The following is an 11,401-nucleotide window of genomic DNA, read 5'->3' on the forward strand; positions in this document are numbered from 1 at the left end:
ACTGCAATTATCAAAGACTGTTACAAATCATTCGATTTCAGGAATTAATAATACGCTAGTAAAATCTTCTTTATCTGAAGTATCTTTGGTCTTTTCTCCACATTTTAATGAGAACATTTTTTGCTGTAAAGCTTTAATTGTAGACTGCATAACAAGTGATTTACCGAACTTCACATTTTCTTCATGCAACTGGCCACACCTGCATGGTCTAATGCTTGCAGATCCAACATTTCATGCAACTGGTCCAATAGACATTCTGTTAGGAGCCGACTTATACGCTGACTTGCTAATTGGAGAACCAATTTTAGGGAAGAAAGGTACTCCAGCTGCACTCAATTCTCATCTAGGCTGGCTATTATCAGGAAGAGTGTTCTCAAACTCCAATAAGGAAAACTCCTTTGTGAACTGTCATCTTACCTCATCTTTGGATTGTCAGTTGGCAAAATTCTGGGAGCTCGAATCTTTACCTCAAGCTGAACTGAAATCAAAGAATGATATAGATTGTGAAGCATTTTACGAAAAAACGGTTGCTAGAGATCCATCTGGACGGTATATTGTGAGAATACCTTTCAAACATTCTATAGAATTTGGTGACTCAGCTACTCAAGCAAGTAAAAGATTCAACTACATTGAAAGAAAACTAAGTAAGAATAATGAACTTGAACATCAGTACACAACTTTCATGTCGGAATATCTTCAATTAGGTCATATGGAAAGAGTTCCTTCCGACGAACTGATTAAGGAATCAACATTTTATCTACCTCATCATTTCGTTATTAAAGAAGACAGCAACACAACCAAACTAAGAGTGGTCTTCGATGCGTCAGCTAAGGATTCTTCAGGGAATTCTCTCAACAATGCATTGCATGCAGGTCCTCGTTTGCAGCCCGAATTATTTTCTCTATTACTAAAATTTAGAACTTTCAAAGTTGCATTTACTGCTGACATCGAGAAAATGTTTCGCCAAATTCGTATTCATGAAGAGGATGCTGATTACCAACGAATACTCTGGAGGTTCAAACCTGAAGAAGAAATCCAGATATACAGATTATTAACTGTCACCTATGGAACAGCCTGTGCTCCCTATCTTGCTGTAAAAACACTTCAACAACTCGCTAAGGACGAAGAGAAAGCCTTTCCTGATGCTTCAAGAGTTCTAAAGGAAGAATTTTATGTTGATGATCTGTTATCAGGTACAGATTCCATCCCCAATGCCAAAAATCTAGTTTCAAACTTAAAATCTCTTTTGCAACGAGGAGGTTTCAATCTCAGAAAATGGTCGTCTAACTGTTCAGAGGTTCTATCAGATCTTTCCAAAGACTCTCTCTCACAGCAGCACAATGTTACTATAGAAGAAAATCAATGTCAGAAGGTCTTAGGACTGTATTGGAATACACAGCAAGATACCTTTCAGGTGAACATTTCATTTCCAGAGATAGTTACATCAAAAAGAGAACTGCTTTCTGTCATAGCTAGGATTTTTGATCCCCTGGGCTTTCTTTCACCTGCCACAATCATCTTAAAAATTTTGATGCAAAGCCTATTGAAAAATAAATTAACTTGGGACGAACCTTTAACCGAAGAACTCTTATGTGTCTGGAAAACCTTCCAGGCTGAAAAACAAGCTCTAAAGGAAATAGCAATTCAAAGAAGACTGATCTCTATAAATAATATAATCATTGATGCCCAGTTACACGGATTTTGCGACGCCTCACTCAAAGCATATTCAGCTGTTTTTTATTTGAAAGTAGTGGACAACGAAAATAGAGCTTCAGTGAACATAGTGGCAGCAAAAACCAGGGTCGCCCCTTTGAAAACAGTATCACTACCTCGCCTCGAACTGTGTGCAGCTCATTTGCTAGCAAAATTGTATAGTAATCTTCAAATTTCGATAGATCAATTTTGGAAGCAAGTGTTCTTATGGTCGGATTCAGAAATCGTTCTGAGTTGGATTCGATCAGACTCTTTAAAGGATCAGTTCGTAAAAAATAGAGTTGCAGCCATAACATCACTTACTAATATTGGCGACTGGAACCATGTGGCTGGTATTACCAATCCTGCCGACTGCGCCACTCGAGGAATTTTTCCAAAGAAGCTTATGGACTTGGAACTTTGGTGGCAGGGCCCGGAGTGGCTATCTAATGCAAAATCAGCATTCACTGAAGAGGTTAAACCAAACTCTGTTCACACTTCCAACCCTGACACTTTAATACATGCCTCAGCAGTTGAAAGTAATTTGATGCAAGAGTTAACTCAAAAATATTCATCATTCAGCAAATTAATAAGAGTGATTGCTTGGTGTAAAAGATTCGTGTTCAACTCGAGAAATTCGGAAAATCGGATAAACGGTTGCCTTCAGGTTTGTGAACTGGATAATGCTCTTATCGCAATTATTAAAGAAATTCAAAGGGTGGAATTCAGTGCTGAAATTAAGTCAATCAAAAATAAAGGCTGTGTTCCAAGAAACTCTAAAATAATAACCCTTTCACCTTTTCTAGATTCTGACAAGGTCTTAAGAATTGGTGGGAGACTCAAAAATTCAAATCTGCCACTGTCGGCTAAACATCCTATTCTTTTGCCGAAAAGTCATCATTTTGTCACGCTTATTATAGAATATTATCATAAGCTTTCGTTACATTCTGGCATTTCTGTAATTTTATCTTTAATTCGGCAAAAATTTTGGTTTCCAGCTGGGAGAAACACAGTAAGAAAGATCCTCAGAGGCTGTATAACTTGTTTAAAGGTAAATGCTGTTTCTTCAAGCCAGCTCATGGCCGATTTGCCTCGTGATCGAGTTATTCCATCTAAGCCTTTCCAACGTGTTGGGTTGGACTTTGCAGGTCCAATTTCAACCAAACCAAATTTACCAAGATCTAAAGTCACCTTAAAGTCGTACATTGCACTTTTCATTTGTTTTGCTACGAAGGCTGTCCACTTGGAACTTGTCTCTGATTTGTCAACAGAAACCTTCCTAGCATCCTTTCGTCGATTTATTGCTAGACGAGGGTTGCCATCTGATGTATACAGTGATAATGCCACAAATTTTAAAGGAGCCAGTAACTATTTGAAGTCTCTGTACAAAATTGTTCGAGACAATTCAGTTCAAGATTTTTCCAGCAATCTTCAAATCTCTTGGCACTTTATTCCTCCTGCAACACCTCATTTTGGCGGACTCTGGGAGTCTAATATTAAATCAACCAAGAGACATCTGCTAAAAGTATGCGGCTCAGCTATACTAAATTTCGAAGAACTGGCTACGCTCTTGTGCCAAATTGAGGCTTGCCTCAATTCTCGACCGTTATGTCCCTTAACCTCAGAAATAAGTGATCTAGAGGCTCTTACCCCTGGACATTTTATTGTGGGTGCTCCACTTCTTTCATTGCCTGAGAGAGACCCATCACCATCCATGTGTCTCAAGTCTAGATGGTCTTTAATTCAAAAACTTCGTGCTCAATTTTGGAACAAATGGAGTAAAGATTATCTCCAAACTCTACAAACTAAATCTAAGTGGACTGGTACATTAACGAATGTTGCCGTTGGGGACTTAGTTCTCTTAAAAACTGACTCGATCTCCACACCTTTAAAATGGACTTCAGCCCGAATAGTAAGGACTTTTCCTGGCAGTGACGGACTGGTTCGGGTCGTAGAAGTCAAGACTTCTAATGGACAATTCACCAGACCCATTACAAAAATCTGCCCATTACCCAAGAACTGACTCCTCCACCGCCTTGGCCGGCAGGAAGTTTAGTTTAAAAAAATTTATTATTCATTGCTATTTAATTTTCAATCTGAATATAGTATTTTTTATTTCTTAATTGTAACTTTAAACGCTAGCAGCATCAATTCATCATATATCATTTTATTTTGTTTAATTCAAATTCAGAGATGTCAGCACAATTTTTGTTTGAGTCTGCGCAGTAGTAAGTTTCATTTTCGAACCTTTACCTTTACTTTGTTTTTCGTCACGGAGCAATATAATTATATACGAATTCGATGTGTTGTAGATGGTTATAATTTTCTTTTCGGGACCAGCTCCCAAAGATATTACGATGATACGTTCAAAATTGTTATTTATCGATAGCTATTAGCTATATTAATTTACGAGGTGAGTCGTTTTTATGTTTTGTTGTCATTAGTTGTGCTGAACTGTCTGAAATCGTTTTCATGTTTAATTAACTAAATAATTTGCTGCTATCTTATTTTCAACTTGTTTACTGTTAAAAATTTCAATTCAAGTTTATATTTTGTGAAATCAATTAATATCCAGTATGGGGCCGTTCAAAAAGTACGTACATCCCGAAGGGGGGGGAGGGGATTTGCTGTTATGTACGGTTTTGTACGATGGGGAGGGGGCACGGCCGGATTATCCTATAGGCACACTAGGCACGTGCCTAGGGCCTACGAAATTCAGGGGCCTACGAAAAACTTGGGAGAAAAAAATTTATTGACCAAAATAATTTAGCTTTAAAAACAAGTGTATTTTGCACAAAATTATGAAGATACAAATAAAAATATAATATTTTTCGGTAATAAATTATTTTGCAGAATCTTATGATCTAATATATTACTTTTTTGCGATTTTTGGATTCAACGAAATCTTGTATTATGCTGTCGAATTCCAAACTACGCAAAATGTCGTATTCAATAGACATAAGTGCGAGAGATGCCAAACGATCTTGATTCATTGTTGAACGCAAATAATTTTTTTATAAATTTTAATCTGGAGAAAGATCTTTCTCCTTCTGCATTTGATCCAAGAATCGACAAATATATTCTTAATGCAATGTGAACGTTAGGAAAAGTATTCACAAGTTTATCTTTAATTTGAGCCTTCAACATTTCTTGTGCAGATTTATGCTCATACAAATTTGAAAATAGTAAAAATTCATCTACAAAGTTTTCCTCTAAATCGGAAGAGTAAATTTTCACCAAAAATGGTATTATCGATATCAACTGCAATATCGGCAGTATGTCGGTATTGCAGATAAAGTTAGATAAACAAATTCGTAAATTAAAACCCATATTAATAAAAATGTAAAAAAAAAAAAATATGCAAGAAAATTTTAGCGGGGAAAGAGGGGAGGAATGGGGGGGGGGGCAAAAACGGCTATGCCTAGGGCCTACGAAAGGTATAATCCGGCTCTGTGCCTAGGGCCTACGAAAGGTATAATCCGGCCCTGGGAGGGGGGGAGGTATTATACAAAGTACGTACTTTATAAACATACACCAAATTTAAATTTGACTTTATCCTACACACTCATTAAGTAAATATTTAATTTTATTTAAAACATAATTATTTTAATTTTTATGAAAAAGGGGGGTAGACTAATAAAATGTACGTACTCTAAGGGGGGGGGAGTAAGACCTTATGTACGGTAATGTACGAAGGGGGGGGAGGGGTTTAAAATTTCTCCATTTTTGTGTACGTACTTTTTGAACGGCCCCTATTGTTAATTGTTCAATATATTATTTGCAGAATAAATGTTCTTAAGATTCTTAATTTGTCAGGGTTTAAATTTTACAATATATATTTGTTTTCTTTCTCTTTTTTTATTTTGGTAATTAATTTTACCTGGTCCGTCGTTTTACAATTTACAACTATACAGGGGGGAAATATAATTTATATTTGTAATTTTTCACTCCAAGGAATGCAATGGAAGTGTTTGTTGCATTCTCCATTACAGTGGCTTTTTGAATATGTGAAGAGGATGGTGTTGCGAGGACAAAGGTTTTTGCAAACTTACAAGTTGAACGGTAAGAATTGTCATGAGCAGGTATTTCCAATTCAGCTGAATGATAGACTCTTATTGTTTGTACTTAAGTTACATTTACTTATCAAAGTTATAAAAAAATAAACTGATTTTCCTTTGTGACATAATTCCCTCCCTCCCCACACTTTTTTGAAAAAATCGTAATGACAAGATTTGAATAATTCAAGAACCAGTAGGCTTAAAAAATATTACACATCAGCAAAAAAACTTAACAAGGATAAGATATTGAAATCTAAAAATTCATAAAAAAAATGATTTTAAAAAGAAGTCTCAAAAATTATTTAAAAATTAAAGCTTATGCTTTTAAAAATTTTCGAAGAAAAAAAATTATGAATCATAATTTGTATTTATAAATTTAATTAAAACTAAGGTCCAAGGTGTGTAGCGTTTTAAAGGTGCTTTTTTTTATTGGGTGTTTTAAAAAAGTGATTAATTTTTTCTATTGAAAAATTAAATTTTGAGATAAATTCAGGCAGCAAAAGAAAAAATTTCGGTCCAAATAAATGCATGCAAAATTTTTTATTGTTAAAATAATTGTTGCTTAGTAAAATTTTCCTTTGTTAAAAAACATTAAATGTCAATTTCATGTATTTATTTGAATTTCTTAAATTTATGAGTGGGACCTTTAATAAATTATTACTAATTCTAATATATATATTTTGATTTCTAATAATTTTTAACAAATGCTCGTTTATTCAAGAATTGTGTAAAATCTAAAGCGAATTCTATATATATATATATATTTATAAACTTTCCAAAAATATTTTAAAAAAGTTATTGTACTAAAAGAAAAAATGTTATAAAATTTTTGGGGAAATATCAATAAAGTAAAAGAATAAAACTTTGTTCTGAGGAAATATTCGGAGAATTTTTTCCACTTCTGCTTAGATGTACATATTTCCAATAAATCGACTCTAATATATTCCCTGGTTAGTAAACTAATTATAATTTGAAAATATATGTATATATAAATGTTTGTTTAAATGAGTTAATAATTTTTTAGATCAATCAATTCAAGCGTTTAGTTAATAACTATCAATATTTAGTACGGTTATTAGAATAAATTTTCTAATTACATGTTATTTTATTATGTTATAATAATTTTAGTATGTCAACGTTCTAGTGTATACAGCTTAGCATAATTTTTGGTCTTACTCATACAAAACTGAAAAATGAACTTGGTGTACAAAAGGCATCAATTTTTTTTTTCTTTTTGATTGTTGGTAGTCCCCAGGGATTATCTATGGTAGCCCCTGTTTGCTTTGAGAAAAGTGAAAAAATGAAAACTAATTTCGCATTTTTTTTTTTTATTTCAAATAATTAAGCAAGTTAAGGGCTTGGGTAAATTGTAATGGACACATTTTTATTCATAATTATTTAATATTTTCCATACCAAGATTTGGGGTTTTTAGACAAGTTTTAAAACAATACGAGTTATTTGTTAAAATATTTGGGGAGCATAATGGATGAAGCACTTATAATTATTATTTATATCTATGTAAAAAGGTTTTTACTTAGATATAAATATGAAGTCTTTTTAAATTAACTTGGTCTTTTAAAATATAACTATGTAAAACAAAACAAACATGATGGTTAAAACTAGGGATGTAATGAATAGTGATTTCGCCAAATCCCGAATAGTCGGCGGTTGAATATCAAATTTTTTTTAAAAAAAATCATTAATAAAATTTATTTTTTATGTAGTCATTTCTTGGAAAATAATCAAAACTTAACTGTATTATTTGTATTAAGATAAAGGGAAAGAAAACTTTAATAGAAATGTTTAGGATAATAAAGATAATAAAGATATTAAGGTACTTTGAATATGTGTAAAAACTATTTCTTGTAACTTATATGTAATGTATTAAAACATACGATTTTACATTATTCTTTTTTAAATCGATTAAAATTTCCCAAAAAAAACTTTGTGGGAAAATAAGTTTCCAAATGATAGTTTGCCAAATGTTTGGCTAACCGAATATTCCTCAAAAAAGCAGAATACCGAATAGTGGCCAAATATTTATTACACCCCTAGTTAAAACCGTCAGTTGTCATAAACTTGTGAACCCTGCCCAATTATGATATTTTTTTAAGAAAAGGTGCTTATTTTTTGTTCAAAAATTTGGCTACATTCCCTAAAGGTACTAGTTAAAAACAATGTTGTTTGCAAATGGAAGAAAATTGAAATAAATACAGTGAAGATAAATTAGAAGTTATTAATTGTGAGTTAAATTTTTTAACTACATCGGATAGTATTTAATTTTTTTTTGTTAATATTATTAAAATTAAAACAAATTTTCCAAAAACAAGCTTAAAAAAAGAGAAACTGTTTAACTTTACTTTTCTTGGAGATTATTTTAAATTACAAAATTTGCAATAATTTATTAAGAAACAATTAACCCACTAGAAAAATTCTCTAAAAAGGAAAAATATTGACAATTCATAAAAAATTATTAAATGTAAAGCTGTAAATAATGCTCTATATAGGAAAAAAACAGAAATGCATTAACATCCTAGTCCTGTTTATGAGATTAAATAAGACATTTACGTTTGCAAATCTGTGTTTTTATACGCCTTACACAACTAACAAAAATTTTTATATAACACTTGAGATTTGATATTGGCGGTTTTACACAGTTTCTCTTTCAATATTAATTAGTCTATTTAGCAAGCGATGCAACACTAATATCCAGTATTCATAAGTCTCTTTGTATAAAAAAGAATATTGTAGAGAATCTAGTACATTTCGTTTCACGGTTCGTTCACGCTCAAAATTCCGACAACGAAGCTTTTGGCGATAAATTTCGCTTGGCGATTATCCATTTCAGCTGATCATCGAAATATAGGGTTGCTAAAAGGCTGGCATTCAAGACGGTGCGGAATTGAAAGGAGTTAGGAAGAGGGCCTCCAAAAATGAAACAAGGTTACAAGTGAGAATAAAAGTTTTCTTTCTGCGCTTTTGATCGCGTTTTAAAATGTTTTGCGACATCGCCATGAATATCTCGTGTGAAATATCAAATGAGAGAAAATCCTTACCTCTCGATTGGTTTCACTTTTATTATGAAATTTGATTTATCTACATCTAACTTATTTTATTTTCGCCGTTGTTCTGTCAAAATTTTTATCCTAATGATTAATTCCCAAGACTGGCTTTTAAATGCATGGTATTGAATTTGTTAAAGGCTCTCTGTGTTTTTTAATGTTACTCAATTTAGCTTATTGTGATATATTTTGAAAAAGCTAAATGTAATGCTAAAGCTAATGTCGAAGTTATTTATTGTAAAAAGAAATTGATTGTGAAATGGTTATTGGTTTGGACTGCCAACTCTAGAAACAGGCCGATTGCTGTTGAATTTATTTGTTCAGATTTGAGAAAATATTTCTGTTTAATATAGGCTGCTGTTTAGATATTTTTTGAAATTTTTTTCCTGAAATGTATATGAAGCAAATCTAAGCTGCAGGAATTGAATGTAGATTAGAGTAAGTGTGCAGGAGGCTTAATTTTGAATTGTGAAAAATGATATGAACCTAGAAAAATGTATCGCATTCTTAAATTTGTTGCCTTACATTAAATAGATTTAGTAATTTAAATACTATGCATGTAAATTTTATATCCTTAAGTGAACAACATTCTTAAAGGTGAACAGTATGGTTCTGTTATCCAAGTAGTCTAATTATATTATCCAAAGGTAGTTATGTTTGATTACACGAATTTTTTTTTATACAATGGTAGAATGTTTTCTTTGTCGAAGTAAATATGGCAGATTAACATTTTGTTGACATTCGAATTCTGCATCCTAGTATTAAGATTCCATTGTACCGAAATAACATGTACTAAATTGGTTTCTAACTATATTCCTCAGGGGGTTTACCATTTTGGTAAACACGGGTGTCACATTCCCGAGGTGCCCCAGTGGTTTAATTTTCTCTTACAGTATTATAAATCTTGTTTTACAGATTTAATAAATGCAGAGTTTTTTCAAAGTTGTGTTTATGTTACAGTATGACACTACCTTACTTTGGCGAGGAGAACGTAATTCAAATAAATTTGGCATCTTTAATTACATTAGATAATCGTAAACTTTATGTACAACTCTGCAATTATTATTGCATTCTCGAATAATTTATAATGCGTATATCCTTCTAGATTTACAGTTACCTTAAATGTTGGCGTTGCATTTTAGTTTAATACTTATGTTATATATTTCAAATGCAATCGTAGAACGTGTGTTACAATATTTCTACATCATGCTCGTTTTGAGTTTTTGTCTTAAGAGTAAAATGAGTTTTTTTAGATCAATGATGAAATGTTGAGTATTTTATTTTATATTTGTCGTTGAGTTGCCAAACCAATTTTTGGGTTTACGGCCACTATTATTTAACTCAATGTAATTTTGAACCAAATCCAGAAGACAAGGAAATTCTGGGATCCAGTAGTATTGGGATAAATTTGCCTTCGTGGAGGACTCTGCTTTTGCGTTGCTTAAAAAGAAAACCTCCCATGCTTAGCCTGTTTTCAAGGAGACTCTAACCTTTGATCTCTCTACCTCTGAAGATATTTAAGGTCTGCACTGGTGGTAGGTGCAAGCAGGATGCAGAATTCATATCGACCAGCCATTGCTGGGACAATTTAATCCATTGGAAGGCGAACCCTCTATTCCCTGAACCACCAGTGCTGATTATTGAAAAGAAGTTATTATTCCTAACATAAGTTGCATTCCTCAGGGGGTTTACCGTTTTGGTAAATACGGGTGTCACAATCCCGAGGTGCCCCAGTGATTTAATTTCCTCTATATGTGCTATAAATCTTATGTTATATAGGTTAGATCCAATGCAAGTGATTTTACGCCTCTATATTAAAAGTTTTAAATTTCAAGTCTTCAATTGCATATATATAAGAAACAATTTCATAATTTATTAGATTATACTAGGTAAGCACTTTAGAATTGTTTAAATATTACACTGAATAGTATTTATGTTCTGTTGTTTCTTCTGTTTTGATAATTAAGAGTGTTGTTATCTAGTGTAATATTAATTAAGTCAAACATATTACATTATGTTAACAAAGTGGTAAACAAATTAAAATATTTTTTGGGAATAGTTAAATATTTGAACAAGGAACTGATTCATAATAGATGGACAATCAATAGTTTTCCAAAAATATAATAATCAGATTTATTTTTAAATTTAATCCGAAAAAAAGAGTCATTCCTCAGTGATATATTCCCCCCTAATGTTAATTTTTTTTGTTACATATTTTGCTGCATCTTAATTTCTTGAATTCTAAACTAATTTTCCTGCTCAATTACAAAATTCTGTTATTCAGAGCGAATTCTATGCAAAGAGAAGAACAGGCAATGGTGCCTCTGGAACTCTGAATTATAATTAGAGTGAAGTTTTGCTCTAGAATCCTGGAGATAGTGAGTTGTCCTACAACTCTAAAATTAAGAGTACTCCTAAATAAATATGTTAAAGATGTTCATGCAGCAGATCTTTATAAACGTTGCCCCAGCAATTACCATTGATAGCATGTATGCAGACAATAAGCAGCTACTTTTAATTTTATACCACTCATTGTACAGCCAGCTCAATTCTTTTGTTCTATAACTACTAATGTTAAACTCTTTAGC

The 11,401-nt window shown here is 32.3% G+C and overlaps 1 protein-coding gene across 1 annotated transcript; it reads left to right on the forward strand.

The window, feature by feature from the left end:
* The first annotated feature begins 211 nt into the window (after positions 1 to 211).
* Positions 212 to 3,715, forward strand: LOC147807618 (uncharacterized). The gene is made up of 2 exons (XM_087166720.1): positions 212 to 1,414; positions 1,613 to 3,715. The coding sequence occupies exons 1-2, from the start codon at positions 212 to 214 to the stop codon at positions 3,713 to 3,715; spliced, it is 3,306 nt and encodes a 1,101-aa protein (XP_087022846.1).
* Positions 3,716 to 11,401: the final 7,686 nt, after the last annotated feature.

Source organism: Parasteatoda tepidariorum, chromosome 6 (assembly GCF_982258835.1).
Source record: "Parasteatoda tepidariorum strain Cologne lab strain chromosome 6, Ptep-v5.0, whole genome shotgun sequence".
NCBI classification, from domain to species: domain Eukaryota; kingdom Metazoa; phylum Arthropoda; class Arachnida; order Araneae; family Theridiidae; genus Parasteatoda; species Parasteatoda tepidariorum.

Bases quoted from the DNA above. Each gene is read 5' to 3' on its own strand.
- LOC147807618 (XM_087166720.1), top strand. From the start codon at position 212: ATGCTTGCAGATCCAACATTTCATGCAACTGGTCCAATAGACATTCTG. The intron at 1,415-1,612 runs GTGAACATTTCA...AAAACCTTCCAG, and splicing joins CACAGCAAGATACCTTTCAG to GCTGAAAAACAAGCTCTAAA.